This window comes from Melopsittacus undulatus, chromosome 4, assembly GCF_012275295.1.
Source record: "Melopsittacus undulatus isolate bMelUnd1 chromosome 4, bMelUnd1.mat.Z, whole genome shotgun sequence".
Taxonomy (NCBI): Eukaryota; Metazoa; Chordata; class Aves; order Psittaciformes; family Psittaculidae; genus Melopsittacus; species Melopsittacus undulatus.
The window spans coordinates 70,049,481-70,067,889 of NC_047530.1; the positions used below are offsets into that span (position 1 = coordinate 70,049,481).

The 18,409-nt window shown below is 37.3% G+C and overlaps 1 protein-coding gene across 3 annotated transcripts in view; it reads left to right on the top strand.

Annotated features, from left to right (window-relative positions):
• The window catches only part of PCDH15 (protocadherin related 15), a 353,847-nt gene that overhangs the window by 115,026 nt on the left and 220,412 nt on the right, over positions 1-18,409 (top strand). For all 3 annotated transcript variants that reach the window (XM_013130209.3, XM_013130207.2, XM_013130208.2), the window contains exon 8: positions 16,544-16,652. In XM_013130209.3, coding sequence (XP_012985663.2) covers positions 16,544-16,652 — 109 coding nt within the window. The remainder of the gene's footprint in view (positions 1-16,543; positions 16,653-18,409) is intronic.

Consider the following 18,409-nt stretch of genomic DNA (forward strand, 5'->3'; position numbering starts at 1 on the left):
AGGATGCATGTATGAACTTCTTGTGTCTGCTAATTGTTGCACATACTGCAGCGTGTTTCCTAATTGTTACCATCCTACTTTCTCTCTGGAAATTCATTTAGTGTTAGTTGAATTTCAGTTTCCAAGAATACCTGTGTTGTATGCTGGTTATTTTTTAGGTTTTGCTGGTTTTGTTGTTTCATGGTTTTCTGTTTCCCTTAATGTTTCTGTGTCTAATCAAATCTGGCAAGTATTTTTTAATTGTTTTTTAAAAACTTAAATAAATTAGCATTTATTATTGGGATGTGCAAGCCATAAAATAGAGTTAAAAAATTTAACCTCATGAATGTCTTATAACATTTGAAAGATAATTTCTGGTCACTCTCCCCTTCAGTCTTTTCCTGTCATGCTCACTTTTTTGAAAGTTTTGTCCATTTCTATACTTAATTTCTTTCCATCATCAGGCAAAGAAGAAAATCCAATTAACAGTAAAAGTTTGTTTAATCAATTGCTGGACGAGTTTTGCAACAAACTTTTCATTAGCAGGTTCCATAGGGCAATTATCAGTCCACATGAACACTAATATACTCCATGACACCACCGAGGCTTTCTTTGTCCTAATTCAGGATTCAACACTTCAAATACCTACCTGCATTATGAGACATTGCTTATTAATGCACCACTGATGTATCTTTCTACATGGAAAATATTTATTTTTGTGCTAATTATCCTCAGTATCCTTAGAAGTTTTGTCAGCAAGAGCCTTACAAAGTCAGTGGCTCAGCTGTCCTCTTGAGCAGAGACTCCAGGAGATGGATCTGAGCAAAAGACTACTAGATAAAAAGATTTAAAAAAAAAGTAAAAAAATGTCTGAAGAACAGTGTGGTTGAGGGAGCTAAAAAAGATCTAAAGACACTGAAGAGCAAGGAGCACCCTTAGAAGCACTCAAGCTTGGATTAGCAAGAGGGACCTCTTTAGTTAGATTAGTTTTGCTTCAGGGAAAGAAAACTGAACTTTTAAGAGGTGGAATTGTAATCCTGCAGGGTAAAAGTCCTGCTTGAGCAGTGGGGGAGTGAGTCCTCCCTGAAGAGCACCGCACACATCCTGTAACATGGTTTTGAAACTGTGGAAATTGCAGACTTTTGATGATAAGGTGAAATGAACAGTGTTGCTCTGCTGTCACAGAAATCAAGAGTTACAGTATTTTTTAATTGCAAGGTTTGGATCTTTCTATATTTAATACTGAGCACAGTCTTTTCTGGCCACTCAACTTTTTTTAACTTTTCTTTTTTTTTTCTTAACATTGAGGAAGATTTTGAATACTTCATGCAGGGGACAAAAAGAGTTTATTGATTTTCATATATGGAAAGCATTATAAACCACCATGATATTAAGAACTGTGGCTTAGAGAGCCACAATAGATAGGAGCTGTTAGAGGTCTTTGGAGACCCTGCATAGGGAGGTGATGAAAGGCTTCTTTTGGAAAAGACTATATGGACAGTGGAGATGAAGATGACCAGACCACGAGCTCCGCATGTTGAGCCATTCCACAGTCTGGGGAGGCAAAGGCCCATCCTCCTTATGAAGCAGCATCAGCTTCTTCTGGACTCAGACACAGTGTTCTCCAGCATCCTTTCCAGCTCTCCGACAGCCGGCTCCTGGTCTCCCAGCCCCACGATCAGGATGCAGTCAGCCTGCCAGATGCAGTGCTGGGTCCAGGGCATGAGGGTGCTGTCTGTTTGGTAGAGCACAATGCGGTTGATGTCCTCCTGTTGTCCCAGCCAGCTGTTTAGTCTGTATTCATGGAAACTGTCCAGTGCAGCAGGACCAAGTAAATGCGTCAAATCCTCAGGGTATCTTGTCAGGAAGTGCATCTTACTCGTATCTAGAATTGCTTGTAGAGTTCCCAGTTAGTGGTGAAAATGTGTTTTGTATCAGATTGGTAGTTACATCAAAAATTACAGGTGATTTTTAAAACTCACATATTTTCTTCATTTCTTGCTGAAACTCTAATGGCAATCACAATAGGTTTTCTCCAAGCTATTTCCCATTCACCTGCAGCATTCTAGCTCAGCATCACAGAGTGATGTCCTGTAACCGGCTGCAGTAAAATAACTTTCATTCCATGTTCTCTAGTGTATTGCTGTTTAGCACTTCTTTGCATTTATTGTTTTGGGTATTGGGGACTGACCCTTTACAGTACCTTTTGGGCACCATCACCTGTTGCAGAAGGGAGACTGTGAGATGTAGAGTAAATGGGTTATTCTCTGTGTGTGAGAAATGGAAACGCTGTAGGAGGGAACCAGCAGCACAGGAAACACTAGTTGTATTGAGATGGAGAATTGAAAAAGAATTTGGAGGACTGAAGTAATTTGATCAGTGGGTGGGGCTGGTGTTGGAAGCACAGGATACTTCATTAGTAACTAGGTTTTATCAGCTCTATACAAGTCAGTTCTGTGCTTATTTATAACTAATCAGCATTGCAGAGGATGTGCTGTTTTTGCATTACCTGTGGGCTTGAGTATTACAAGCACTAAACAATTCTTTCTGACATAATTTCATTGTACCTCCATGCTGACAGTACAGATTCCAATTCCTTCCAAACATAAATCCTCAAAGAAATTTTCTCATAGATAAATGTTAATATAAAACTTACTGCAAAATAAGTCAAATCTGAAACTTCTGGAAACAGCATCTCCCCATCTTACCTATAACATCACGTATTAGTCAAGGATAGTAATCAAAATGTTCTGGGATTTTTTCTTAGTGTTTTTTATGTATGTTGTGGGAAATACATATCCACAAAAGACACTTTATCCAGGCATCTACCGTGCAAGCTAAAACCAAATAACCTTTCCTGAGGTTTGAGAGAAACTTGCCAAGTGTCCATACGGATGCTTTTACAGATGCTAAGTAAGATTTTTGTGGCATTTTTTGATTAAATCAACTTCAATGAAACCTTCCAACTTGTAAGGTAGCTGCCGCTTTCACCTGTGGGAAGAGCAAAATCTCATAGAATAGCAGAAATACTTACTTCTGATGGAAGAGGTTTCTTTCTTGATTTTCTTGTAAGCATGCTGCTTAAAGTCAAATATGCATGGAGGTGAATTAAACACTACTAACAGTCAAGCTGGTTAGATATGATACATTTAAAACTGAAGATATTCATGGGCAATTTATGAAGTTGTTGGTTTCTGAAGCAGTTGTACCTCAATATGTCTTTTCTTTCTTTGCTTTATTCTTATTAAGATTTGGAATCGTCTACTGGAGCCTTTGGTTACTCTCTCTAGTATAGTCTTATGAGTGATATTTGACTTTAACTACATTTCTGTTGCCTGAGGATCCCTCTTACATTTACCAATTATAAACCTATGTGTTCCTTCTGTTGCTTGGTTTCAGGGCTTAAATATGCTTTGGTTTTAAATAAATGTTTAGTTGAGAAGATCAACAGCTATTTCAGAGTTTCTATACTGTCGATAAATAAATGATTAAGGGTAAAAACTTTGATTTTGTTTATCATTTCTGTAGCCATTCTCTAATGAATGTAGTAGCTCCAGAACATAGAAAATCAGGCCCCTCATACATTGTAGTCTAGGCTGTTAACTTTTTTGGTTTTAAGTGTAGAATTATGTTGTCCCAGTTTCTGTATGAACTCATATTTAATGCCATAATTAATTTGCCTTTTCTTTACAAATACTACTGTATCTGAGAAAACGTTAGGCAAAATAGTACTAACAAACTGTTATTTGCTACTAAAAGGTTTATGTACTTTTTTATCTGTGTATTGTGTCTTAAAATATTTTAGAAAAGCCTAGCAATTGGGTTCAATTTAACTAAATCTTTGGTGAAAGATAGCATGTGGTATCAACTGTTGGGCTGTAAAACGAATGAGCTCCTGTGCATTTACTAGCCATAAACTATTTGGTAGACACGGCAATGGTGTCATTTCAGCCATACCACAAGAACTAACCAGAGAAATGCTTTAAAAATCATGGCTGTATCTGTACATTCTTGGGTTGTTGCTTGTTCAGTAAATTAGAAGTGAGTCTCTCTAATGTCTGAGGCTTTGAATACTCATTTTGCCACTGGTCAAAACATGAGCAAATTGACCCATTTTCAGGTATTAATGAAAGATTGATTTTCATGATATGTATGCAGTTGTGTCAATGTATTTTCTGTTTAAAAAGGTGAATTGTTATGGCCAAGTTATTTGCAGTATAGCCGAGAAGCAGACAGCAGTTTTTCTAATTAAATTTAAGCATAGATGCGTGATGAACTTATAGACAATCTTGAATTGCTTCGGAAGTCAGAAAACAATTCAAAAGTGATGAAAAAAATCCATTCTTGGATTCAGTTCCCTCATTAAGGTTTAAGGATAAACTCGCTGGTTGGTTGTTTTTGGGTTTTGTTGGTTTTTGTTTTTTTGGGGGAGGGGAGGAAGGGAGGTACCTTTTTTATCTTTAGTTGCAGCCATACAGAGGTCACCAGATTGATATTAAGTTCAAGATAATGGACAGTGTTAAACAAGCAATATCATTCACAGTGGATTTAGTAGTGTAGGCTTTTTTATAACCTGACTTTGTGATTTTGAATTAACTGTATGGAAATGACTCTTCCACCAAAGTCAAATGGGCTGCTTTGATAAGCTATTGATTCTCTGCTAGTGCATGATAAGGAGTCATAAAAGGTGTTTTAAGGTTTCTGTTATGACTTTCCCTATCTTTTCCATTTTTGTGATTGATTGGCTGTCTCTCATATGCAATGTCTTGATAAGCAGAGCCTTTTTAAAAAAAAAGAAATGTCACCGAAAAGTACTGAAGCATGAAAAGGTTAAAGTTACAAAGATATGATGTTTCAGGTAATTAATTTTTATGTACTTGGGAGTGTACCAAGACAGTATGGCTAACTAAAAATGATTATCAGTAAATTCTCAGTAATTTTAATATGTTAATACATGAACCTAAGAATTGTTTTTATGTAATCTGTTTTAGCAGGCAAGCAAGCACTTCACTTGCTTGATGTATTGGACAGTCACTGTTTAATATCTAAGATTAACTTGTGATTTTAAATATAGCTGTCTTTCAAGTAAAGGAGAAGTTGACTGCTTTTCAGTTCAAGAACAGACAAAACTGTGCTTTTCAGTTATAAAATGTAATGAATATTTATAGAAACCAGATGTTTCAATTATTGAAAACACTCTTTTTGGTTGAGAAAATTATAGCAAGGGTGCAGAAGAAGTGAGTATAGTCTGAGAGATACTTTCCTGCTGGTAATTTTAGCTAAGTTACATTTCAGGAATGGAGATTGTGTCTCTGGGTAGGAATCAAGTGGATAAAGTCACAGTTTGCTTTGAGTACAGGAAACTTGCTTTAAGTGTGGGATTGCTGTGGTGTAGATCTTGCCTTGTGGATGTGGTACGTAGCACAAAAGGCAGGAAGAATAGTGAATTTTCTTGAAAGACAGAACAAGAGGACACATAGACATTTTTAATAATGTGAGAATAATTGATTGAGCATAACTTATATGCTTTAGGCTCTCACTAATACTAATCTTTCTTAAAATGGACAAATGGAGGTTTTAAGGGAAAAAAGATCAAGCTTGGCTGAAAACGAAAAAGTTTTGCACAATATATACTCAAAAATGAACTAAGAAAATAAAAATATAATTGTCAACCATCTTTGAAGGTTGTGTTTGCATTGAGAGAAACAGATTTGGTCTATTGCTGGAACTGGGTTGTCAAGTGGCCCATGATACAGACTGGCTGGGTGGCTCCCTGGCTTGCACAAGAGGAACAAGGACACTGGTAGTTCACCAGAGACCCAGTCTAGCTGGATATTTGGCTGATGGCGACATTTTCTAGGTATTTATCAAGTTGTAGATTGAAATTTTAGAAACTTCATATCAGATCTGATTATTTATAAACTGGGGAATAGACTGGTAAAAATGACTGATTTTATCATTTACACAATTTTTTTTATCAAAAAATTTAAATGTTCCATTAATTGCTTGATATTTATCATCATGGTTAGTAACTTATTGGGACTGCTAATGGGAAAATACTGAATTCTTATGGCTTTGTCAGAAGCTAAGAAGAAAAAGGGTTCTAGTTGGAAGAAGTAACTGGAAGAATTAGCTGTAATTAGAAGTCCTTTGCTTTCAGAAATGAAGACAACTGCTTTCATTCAAACTTTAGCCTATCACATCATCCATGTAAATCAAAATCTAAGTTCCACACAGATCGCCAGGGTGCCTGTTTGGGTTTGATGTGTGCAGTAGTACAGGTTCACTAGCATAAATCCACCTTCTTGTTGTGTGGCAAAACTGACACCAAAAATCTTTTGAATTAATCAAATACATAAAGCGCCAAACTCCTTGTTGAAGAGATCTTGCTGCTTCACCCTATTGTATTTTTTGTTCACTCTCCAGTTTTCACTTTAAAGTTATTTTAAAAAAACAACAACAGCAAAACCCCACCTGTCTCAGAGCAAAGAATATTTATTCATGATGTGTGAGATCACACAGCTTACAAAAATAATTGCAGGAGGACAGTAGGAAAGTATGATTCGTCGCTTTTACAACGTATTTCACAACCAGGGATGTGAAACCATGTCTTGCTTTCTGTAAGGCCATTAGAGAATTTTGGATATGAAGTGTTAGAGCCTTTCACTCCTCAAAAACTAGAGCTTCAGGAGATGAAAGAATGCCTGGGAAAGTAGCATCTCTCATTCTGAGCTCTGGTCCGCATCTTGAACATGCAATCAACTACTTATGTGATTTAATTGCTGTCTTGGATATTTGCCATAACAAAAAAGCCACTTTCAGAATATGCACTTCTTTTTTCTGTTTCATAAAACTGTGTTTGTTACAGCCTGAAGTGGAGTTATTGTCAAGGAGGAAGCATATGTATTAATTTATTTGATCCTTAAATGTCACTTAGAAACATCTAAAGGTTTTAAATGTTGACATTTAGACAAAGTACTTTTGCAGTGATTCTGTATCAATTAACTTCATTTCAGAAGAATTCTCATCTGAGTTGTAACACTGATCCTTGTAGAGATAATTATAATTTCAATAACTAGGCTATCCCATTAAACTGTAAACTAGCTGTTTACTAAGAGTCACAAAGATTTCTCTTTTCAGCTTGTCACAATGGAGAGGATGCAGATTATACTAGCTCCTCAATTAATTAAATTGTGATTCATGTGCAAGTACACTTGCAAGTTATGGGAGATTGAGTAGTAGAAGGAGTTTATTCTTTGAGGCAGAAGTGTTAACCCTTGCAGTCACTCTGAGTGCTGCTTCCCTTTTCATGGTATGGCTCTTGATTAGCAATATAGCTGTGGCAACTCAGAGCTCACCTTGGACTGCTTTACCAGGTTTTTTTTTTTCAGTTGTCCTTGGTCTTTTTATGATAACTTAGGAGTGGACCCTTGGTCCACTGCACTTTACAATACAGATGTGCTCTTGTTCCACTTTTTGTTCTTGTGTTCCCAAGGCAGTGTTTGCTCTTAACGGGCCAGCAGTCCTCCCACCTGTGCCATCCATCATGATGGAGCAGCCACAGTGAGGTTGCTTCATCACATCGGGGCAGGAGCAGCCAAAGGAGCCCAGCAGCTTAGTTTTTTTCCCCATTGTCTTGACCCCCTGTCTAAAATGTGAAGAAGCCATAAAGAATGCAGTGTGCCATGCTAAATAGTATTTCCCTGCCTCTAGCTGTGAGCTGCACAATGCAGTGTAGAGTAGGGAAGGGGCAGCCCACCATCACCATAACCAGTACAGTTATGTTTGTCTCTGTGCTATTGATTACATTTCTGTAGAAAACCTTGCTTAAAATCCTAGCAGTTTTTCCTCTAGAGGATAAGAAAATTCATGGTGAACTGCAACGCCCTCTTCTGAAAAAAGAAAATGTGCTTAGTTTGCATTTGGCTCTGCATCAGTACCTCTGTCAAGTACAGCAGTGCTGAAGTTTGAAGCAGCTCATATTTCTAGACAGGTAGCAATTAGCTTTGTAAACAGTTCCTGATTTTTGCTCTGGAGGAGTGTTGGGATTTGAGAAGAAAAGCATTTAAACGTAAAATTTCACTATAACATAAAAAGATATGAGGACAAGTGTATACATGGAAGTATGTGAGCATTGCAGGTTGCGTGTGTACGTGTACACATATATCTCTACACAAATGCTCAAATCTGTTGAAAATGTACCTAGTAAAACCATTTTCCCCCTATAACCTTCAGTAACATTAATGCCACTGTTAATGTAACCTTTAAAGCAGAGTAGTAAAGTGGTTATGGTAACGGTGATATAGAATTTGTAGCTAGCTCTGAGCACGAAATCTCTGCCTAAAATTATCTCTGGACAGGAGAAAAACTTTGATGAGAAAAGGACAGTTTGGAGAAAGTCAGGTGTGAGATAGTTACAGCTGACATCCCCATGCTTAAACTAGAGAAGAGCCCATATAGTTGCAAGCAAAACCAAAAAGCCTCCAAAATCTGTAAAGAATATATAAATATTTCTTCTCAGAGCTGACGGTGGTGGACCATAGGGGAGTTTTGCTAACCACAAATGTTCAATTCCTGTATCAGCCTGATGAATGGAAGTGCTGCTTGGCTGCAGATTCACTAATACCAAATTTTCCTCTCCTTTGAGACTTATGAACTTGTTTGTCCCTCTAGGCGAGAACTTGGCAAAGCTGTACCAAAGCACAGTTCAAAGAAATAGGTGTGTTTGTCTTGAGTTTTACAACTTGAGTTTCTGCAGCCGTTCTCTTGCCTCATTCTGAATCCTGAACAGATAAGAAACCTACTATCAAGAATTTGAAAGATAATCAAGGAAATACGCTTCATAGTTTGTATGGAAAAAAGGGAAATGCCAAAAAGGAAACGTTTTTGTTCTTTAATCACAGTCATCACATTGGAACAAATAGAACCTCCAGATTGAATTCTTGCTTTTTGTTGAATTGCAAAACAGGTTATGCCTGCATGCCGAGGCAGGAAGCCCATTGCATAATGCATTTTGTTTAGTCTCCAGCACAGTTACTCTGTTGGAGACATTTCTTATAAAGCATGTCAGATACAGAAAAAGCGGTTTAGTAAGCACTGTGATCAGATCCCAATAATATTCAGTTCTTTTTTGGACCTGCTGTTCATGGAAGACATCATTGATAAAAATAGTCTCTATTTTTCTCTGTTCTCTGATTCATTATGCTATCTTGATGCTCTTTCAAAATATTTTTCCTCCTCGAATGTGGCTTGTTTTTACAAATAAATGAAAGTAATTGTATGTTTTGACAGCTTACTCTGTTAATAACATGATTTGTCGGGATATATGAATTTTACAGTTTTCATTTTAGTAAACTTCATAAACATTGAACACAACAAAACTAAGAACACAGAAGCCATGGACTATATTGAACAACAAAGGTGCTAAAAGCTATTTGACAAGTACAGTGCTGAATTTAGAAAATAGGTCCCCTTTTAGTAATCAATCTCATGTCTTAGTTTTCCCCATCAGTAAAACATTTTTTGTACCCACAGAGAAGATGTGAGAGGTTAGTTCACACACATCAACTGCATAAATTATCCACTGTTGTTTTTTATCAGCTTTTAGAAAGAAAGGTGAACTCCTTAAAGATAAATAGTTAGAATTATTTTAAACTTGTAAATCACTCCCCCCACCACCATTATAATTACTTTCTGCGTATATGTATGATTTCATAATACCAGTTTTACTCTCTGCTGTTAGTAGCTAGTTGACATTCCCCTAGGTGTGGACTGTTATAACATAGTTTCTGTTTTACTAGTGGTGTTGAAAAAATGTCCTTTCACCCAAAATACTGAATTTACTACACTGTGAATCCAGGAATACAGCTCATATTTCATTTACATACCAAGTGTGGACATTCTGCACAACCTGTTTGGACTCTACATCATCTGGTGGTAAGAAGTATTATTTTAACAGAGTACAAATCATCAGATATACATAGTGTTGCAAACCAGTAAAAAGTATGGATTAGGTGAGTTGACTGCAAATTTCTAGGGTTAAACAATGTAGATTTTAAAGGACTTGGTTTCCTCATATAGGCTTGCCCTTACTCAGGGAGCAGTTTTAAGTCAGAATTTTTGCCATATAAATTTGTTTAGCACCTGTGACTGATCAGAACCATTTTCTGCAGAAGCTTTATTCTCTATGTTATTTCAGCTTCACAGTGTGTTTTAAATATCTGCTTGGGGTTTTCTTCCTATCTCTCCATATGGGCTTTCAGTTGAGATCTTAGCTGAAAAGTTCAGGATTTTGTATTGTGCCAGAGGAGGGTCAGAAGATCCAATTTACCCTATATCTGTGTATGTCTTAGCATCACATTAGCCCTCAAAGAGTAGCATAGGAAATTCTCCTGATGTGATGCACTGCCTCTCCCTGTCTTTCCTCGCTGATCAAAGGGAGCATCTCTAGGCACTTGTAGCTATCAAAAGGAAGGCATAAAGAGGGGGAGAATGGTGAGATCTCCAAACATGAGATTTGATATGACATACTCATTTTGACTAGCGACAAGGTTTTGTGTATAATCTTTAGGTGAATATACTTTTCTAGTCTGTCTCTTTTTTTTTTATTTACTTCACTTGTGGTTGGAAAATGTCATTGAAATATTTTGTGCATTTTATTGACATGTAAGTACTCTGTGATGGATTTATGCTCATTAGTGTTTTGTCACAGCCCTTGTACTGGCATAGCATCTGAAACAGCAGCAAAAGATGTTATTGGAATGGTTCTGCAATTCTTCCTGCTGTTTTAGAATTGTGTGTTGGCAATAGTATATGCATTCCTGCACAGCACGTCTATAACTTAGGCAATTTCCAATTTACAGCTTGTATTCTAACCTCACACGTTTCTTAAGAGAGCACAAAGACAGCCAGTGTAACCATAATGATTCTTCAATTCATCAAAAACTTTGTTGCTTTAATATTGTAGAGCTCCCTTTGAAGGAGTTTTGGTTGTCAGCATAGGGTAATTTATGTTGTTTTACTAATATCTTCTATCTACTGAAGAGCTTCTTGCCCTTATTTGCATAGGGATGAGAGTTACAGTGTCTTATCAGTAAATTCATCAGCTAAGTCGTGAGTTTGATGTGCATTGAAGACCCCTAGGCTTTGGAGTCCACTGGCTACAGTTAGAGCTCCCTAACTGGCAAGGCTATAAAAATAATACTTTTGAGGATGTAAAAAGCTAGTGTGAAACGTCTTATGTTAATTAATCATGATATTGATGACCTTGTTCTGATAAAATAGATGCATCTGTATTGCTTTACGCTGTGAGAGAAACTCAAGAAAAACTGATGGTTAAATGTGATGCACTGTTTTCTTTGGAATATTTTGTGTCATGAAAAGTTATTACTATGAAATGCTCTACAGCTTTCAGCACTTCCTAGAAAATAACATACTACACAAAAAAATAAGGTAGGAAAAGAAATTAATGTGATGTATGTTCATACAGTTTGGGCATTGCAAAGCTCAGAATATGCATCTTCCTTAGTTTTGTTCAGAGCAGTAATAAAGATTACAAATTATCAAACACAAGAAGTAGCCTGGGTGTTTCAGTGATTTAATCCAGTTTGCTAAACTCTATTTATGTATTTTAACCTGTCAGCAGAGGGGCAGAGAATCTGATCTTATTTTCTTGAAAATCATTGAACCACTTAATCAGTGAAGACTTGAATTCCTAGGCCAGAAATTTGGATGATTGTATGTATTGGTGTGTTGACTGATGACCGGCTAAACACGAGCCATCAGTGTGTCCAGGTAGCCAGGAAGGTCAAGAGAATCTTGGCCTGTATCAGCAATAATGCAGCCTGCAGGACCATGACAGTGATCATCCCCCTGTACTTGGCACTGGAAAGAGCTCACCTCAGATCCAGTGTTCGGTTCTGGGCCCCTCACTACAAGAGAGATATTGAATTGCTGGAGTGGGTTCAGAGAAGAGCAACAAAGCTGCTGAAGGTTCTGGAGCACAACCCTTATGAGGAATGGCTGAGGGAACTGGGGTGTTTAGTCTGGAGGAACCTTATTGTTCTCCACAACTACCTGAAAGGAGGTTGTAGTGAGGTGGGGGTCGGTCTCTTTTCCCAAGTAACAAGTGATAGGACAAGAGGTAATGGCCTCAAGCTGCACCAGGGGAGGTTTAGGCTGAAGATTAGGAAAGATTTTTTTCCCCAAAACATAGTCAGTTATTGGAACAGGCTGCCCAGGGAAGTGGTGGAATCACAGTCTCACAAAGTGTGCAAAAACTGTGCAGATGAGGCCCCTAGTGACATGGTTTAGTGGTGGACTTGGCTATCCTGGAGGAATGATTGGATTTAATGATCTTAAAGGTCTTTTCCAACCTAGCTGATTCTATGATTCAGGCCCACAGGTTGGGTAAAGTGGGAAGTTCTCACTGACCTCAATTTTTATAGTTGAACCAGTCAATAAAGACACTGATGTTCTTGGGGGTAGCAATGTATGTCACTTGACACAAAGTCAATGCAAGGCACCATGGTGTGATTGTCTGGCAGCTAGGATAATGGGCAGCAAAGGAACTGGGCAACTAGGTCTGCATGCAGTTATTGATGGGAAATGCGAGTGTGCATGGTGGTGTGGGGTATGGGGGCAGGAGAAGTTCACTACTGTAACACAGTAAATGTCAAAACTGAGAAGAAAAAAAAAAGAGAAGTACTTCAAAATGTAGGGGAAAGGATGACTTTTTATAATCTATTGCCAATTGAGTGCCATAAAGTCGTCTGTCTTCTAGTGTTGGAAGCAATCTCCATTGCAAAGCTGTCAGCTGAATTGATTCAGATCAAAATACTTACTTGACATCATATAAAAGTATTTTTAGCTCTCCCCTAATGTTAATAAATATTATAATCTGCTGAATCTGAATAAATTAGATAATCTAGTATTTAGTTATGATCTTTTCACAATCAAATATATATTCTTTTGTTTTCAGAGAAAAATGCTTGGGGATTTGTTTCAGATTTTTCAATCTTAGGCAACTTATTGAATTCCTTACAGAAAATGTGTACCTGTTCAGCATTAGTCATATGCGTCCTACGGGTTGAAACTTAAACAGCAGAGGTTTAGACTTGGTATAAGGAAGAAATTCTTTACTGTTAGGGTGCTGAGGCACTGGAATGGGTTACCCAGGGAGGTTGTGAATGCTCCATCCCTGGCAGTGTTCAAGACCAGGTTGGATGAAGCCTTGGGTGATATGGTTTAGTGTGAGGTGTCCCTGCCCATGGCAGGGGGTGTTGGAACTAGATGATCGTGAGGTCCTTTCCAATCCTAACTATTCTATGATTCTACATCCATGGAACAGATCATATATGTGTATACAAGTGCCTTATAGCTGCTAGGACAATTGTAGCAAACACAGGGTTTACTATGAGTTAGAAAATTATTTTACAAGAATGTGAATTGATTTGGCATGATTGTTTAGGATGGATTTTTACAGCCATGTTAGTAATGCATATATTAGGTAAAAGTAAGTTAACTGTGTCTACTTAAGAAATGCCACCACAAGCAGGCAAACTGTGAAATATCAATGTAAATGAACACTCCATTTTTTTAGTGGGCTGTTGCCCAAGGCACTGTAATGTATTCTGTTTTGTCTCGAGTAATACATAGTTTCATGATGCTCCTCCTTTTTTTCTTAATTATTTTTATTTTTTAGCAGTCTTTGTGTATGTCTTAATAACGTAGTTGTTCATGTGAATTAGGGGTAGAATTGCTGTCTTTGAATGCAATAATAAATTCTAAATATGTAGTTTTTGTCTTGTTTGTTACTCTTTTGTTAGTTTATTTCACATAGGCTAATAATAGACATAGGAGCTCTTTGGGTGGGAAGCTCGCCTTTGAATCCAAACAAAAGTCTGGGGGCTCTTCATTTCCATATGGTTTTATCTTTTACAGCAGCTGGTAATGTTTATTTCTGCCTCTGTAGAGGCCCTGACCACTGACTCCCAGGAGCACCTTGGGGCAGGCAAGTGACAGCTGAAGGGGTTGTGAATCATCAAAGCAGCATCACCTCAGTTTGTGAACTCTTTTTGTGGTAATAAAAGAAACAAAACAAATAAACAACAAGAAAAAACAAAAAACCCAACAACAAAATCCTGCACACACTTTTACAAATGTATCAACATGCTTAATGGTTGTGTCTTTGTGAAGCTGTTTTCATAGTTCTAATTTAAAATTAAATTAAAAAGGTACTTGCATTATCTATTTTAAAACAATATGAAAGTACCTTTAGTTTTGCGTCAAGGGCATCAGCCTATTTGATTCAAAACAGCTTTAAATTATCCCTAAACGTTTCAGCAGTTTGCAGCTGATCATGCTGCATTGATATCTTTTAGTTTGAGCAGCCTATTTCAGGATGTGTACAGTACCATTTATATAGAATAAAAGTGTAGTGGATTGCATGTTTCATTCTTAGTTTTCTTATATTTTTTCATTTGCTTATATAACTTGCCTCTTCAATTGATTCATTTGGTTGGAAGAGTCAGTGTAATGGTAATGATAGCAGTGCGAGATAAAATATCCATTGTCCAAGAAGAACCTGTTTAATTTCAAATGCTGTTTTTTGAAATGCTTCTCTTGAGCTTCTTGAATTGGAAAGTAAAGCACATGTCCTTGTTATCTGAATTATATTATCATTCTTACTATTTTAGTCTAGTTTCAGTGGTCTGGTGCAGCTGATATCTCATCATTGACAAGGCTAAATCCCTCACTGTTTCTCTTGCATATACTCTGGATGTTTCAGCTTCGCCTGTGATATTATATTAGTGATTTTAAAACCTAGCCAGCTTAAGCAAATGAGACTGTTTTGTTGTGGGTATGTTTTAAATTATAATGTTGATTTGTTTGAAAGTGCTTCAGTTGATTTCTAAATTTAAAAATTACATTTTAGTCTTGAATGGTTTCATGTGCAATCTTATCTCTCAGCATGTAACTTTTATGCAGTCCTAAAGCATTTTAAAAATTCAAATATATGTCAAATATATCTTCTTCTCTCTTTCTCTATGCCTATTTTGAGATCATCTTCCTCATTACACTTTTAAGAGTTTAATTTTTTAAAGAGTCAAAAATGGAAGCAGGCATTTGATGAAGGAACTTGCCTTCTCATTGGGAAGTGTGGAAAGAGCCATCAGCAGAGACGTAAAGTGAGGAGGTACCAGGCTCTGGATCGTAAGACTGGAGAAGCCTTGGTGGACTTCAGTAACCCATAAAAAAATGATTTCTGGGTGGGAAACCTGTGGGCAGAATAACTTGTGTTATTGCTGATGACCGTATGGCTGTATATCCAGAATTACAGGAGGGGTTACTAACTGTTGTCTCTTGCAAACTGCCTTGCATCCATTTCTGTCTTGGTCTCCTCATCCTGCCTCAGTTCTTCTCCCTCTGGGTTTATTGACAGGCATCACTAAAGCTCTTGCAGCTTTCTTCCAGATCTCAGCAGGAGGATTTCTAAAGGCTGTGCTAAAACTTGGCCAAGTGTGTGCACTTGTCTCATTCCTATTCCTGTGCTAAAATTGAAATTCTCTCTTGCAGAACATGGGAGTGCTAGAGCTTTCCAAATCAAAGGCTGCCAGGATTAGTCGTACATAGAAACAAATAGGTGTCTGGTTTTTCATAGTTAATGGTTATGGTTATTAAGCATTTTTGCCACACAAGTGAAAGTTCCAAGAAGGGGAAGGAAAAGGCTGCTGCACGTACATTCATGGAGTAACTACATTTCTAGTTGATTAAGCAACCAAGGTTACTGAAACTGTTCTTGTGCAGTTGGGAATGGCAGCTCTGGTGTTACCAGTAGAGACTGCATCAGCATAGGAAAACTGTAGAAAATATTCAAGGCAACAGTGAGGGCTAACTGCTGTTGAGTAGGTACATGAATGCTATTAAGTTGATAGGTGAAGAAATGGACATACAAAAACTGAACAAGATGAAAGCCTGCAAATGCTTCTTCTGGCTTTCTGTTTCCATGTTTGGCATGCGAGATCACTTCTGAATAACAATATGAATTACTGCAGTGTCCATCCAAACTTTTTGAATGTGCCTATCCTTGAAATGTCTGTACCTCAGCTTGAATTTCTTTTGCAGTATGTATTCACGTATCACAGCCACTCTAGCTCCTAATGATTCTCAAATTCAGTTTGGTTTTCTTTCCTTTTTTGAAGCATTTCCTGTATTTCACTGCTGTGATGGTGTCTGAAATGACTGATCCATGGGACTTTGTATAGACACATAGTCAAGATTTGCTTGAACATTTGTGAGCTTCCTTTCCTTGAAGATACTGTTATAGTATAAAATCTATCTCAAAGGCAGGCAATTGCTGTAGAAATATGTATGTTGCTGCCTTAATTTTGATTTCAAAAGGGACATGTGCTGTAAGTATTCTTTTAAATGAGTGGTTTTTTCTCCTGAAATTTCAGTGAATATTCGTTTCAGTGAGATTTTTTTTTTTGTGTTAAATCTAAAGGTCTGGCTACTGACTTTCTGGTTTTTTTCTGTTTCAAACCGATCTGATTTTTCATTTCAGGAACATGTGAACCCAATCACTGTCACTCCACCCATACAAGCCGTAGATCAGGACCGAAACATCCAGCCTCCTTCTGATCGACCGGGCATCCTCTATTCCATCCTAGTAGGTTGGTGTCTGCTATTCTTGGTATCAGTCACAAACAGACACTTTATTATGATTAGCTGGAAAAAGATTGACTGGGAGAGTGGAAACCTCATAAAAAATCATATTGTAGTTGGTGGGATATTTGAAATCATTGTTCTACCTATTTAAGTTTAATTTCAATTTAGATGGTTGCATTATTTATTATAATTTGTTCGGATTAGATTCAGAATTCTCTGGCTTAGTGAATGGAGCCACATAGCAAGCAAAAGGAGAGAGACTTGTCTGCAGTAGCACATTTTTCATTCAGAGGTGCAAAGGCACAATAAAAGATGATAAAGAAAAGCAATTAGAGCAGGTTTCATTGCAAAAGTCTTCTGGCACAAAGCAACTTAAAGGGTCTTACTGCAGCCACCTTGATTTTTGTTGCTTGTGTGCTTGCATGCTTTCCCTTGTAATGTAGTGTTTGTTTAGTTAACTGTGCTGTTTTCTGGCCAGAAGGGAATGCAATTCTAGAAGGAGTTCAAATAATAGCCACTTTGCTGGAGGATGTCTTGTATTCTGCTGTAGTTTTTTTGGTTTATTTTGTTTCCTGTATTTTGGCATTAGTTTCCTATTGCTCAGCTTGTATGATCTGAAAATGGAAAGGCCTAAGGGAACAGCTTGCAGTTGCAGTCCTCCACCTGCCCTACTCTTCCCAGAGAGACTGATATAGTAATTTGTGCCCAGTGACTGTCATGGGAGTTGAAAGTTGTGTGTTTTATGAAATCTCATCTTTTTAATGTTTGCTGTGTTAAACTGCAGCTATGTGGCTTTCTCACCCATGGACAGGTAGAAGTAAAACTTTGAATGAGCAGCTTTGCTTGTAATTAAAAAAAAAAAAGGGGAGGGTGGGGAAGGGGGAAGAATAGTAGGTTTGATGGTTTGATACATCTGTCATTTTAAGAGCCATCTCAGAGGGTACAAATGAATCTCTACTGTAGCAGGTATCATTGTACTGAAGGTGCAAGTCCTGAGTTCTGTGTGCAAAATGCAAGAGCCTGAACCCTCTCAGTGACAACGAACCGGTCTTCTGGCCTTTCCAGGGCCCTACTCCCAGGACCATGGCAAGGGATAAGGCCATGGCAGACTTCAGCATCCTCTAAGAAAAGAAATCCAGTTTTGTTTGGATAGCCATGAAGCAGGCTTTGATTTGGTTTATTTATAAATCGACTTGCTGCCTTTGTAAGTTCTGCTATTGCAATTATGCCCTAGTGCAACATTTAGTCCATTTTTTTCAGGTTCTTTATATAACTTGCAAAGTTCCTCAGGAGTGAACTAATTAAAAGCTGTGTTTCACTAACCTGTGATGTTTTCAATGTTTGGTTGACTGTTTTGACCTGTAAGAAATAATTCAGAAAGATGTATTATAGCAATTTGGTTTGGGGAATTTTCAATGGAAAAGTTCCTTTTTTCTCTCTGTTTTTTTTTTCTTTTTTTATTTTTTCCCATCGTCTCCAGAAAGGATTTCTTTTTAGATTTTAAGTCTGTCTTTATCTTTTCCAGTATCCAGTGCTATTTTAGCCTTCACCTCAGAAAATATTAAATAGTTTTGCAGGAAGTAGGCCTTGTAGTTATTTCTTGTTATATGGATTTTTCCCTTGCTTTAAATCTAAATATAGTTCTTTATATCTCTCGATATGTCTTCTTAGTCTGAACTATGCACATAAAATAATAAGCTAGTTACCATATGAGAATGATTTTTAATTGTATTTGATTTGACTAAGTTATAATTTTTTTCTT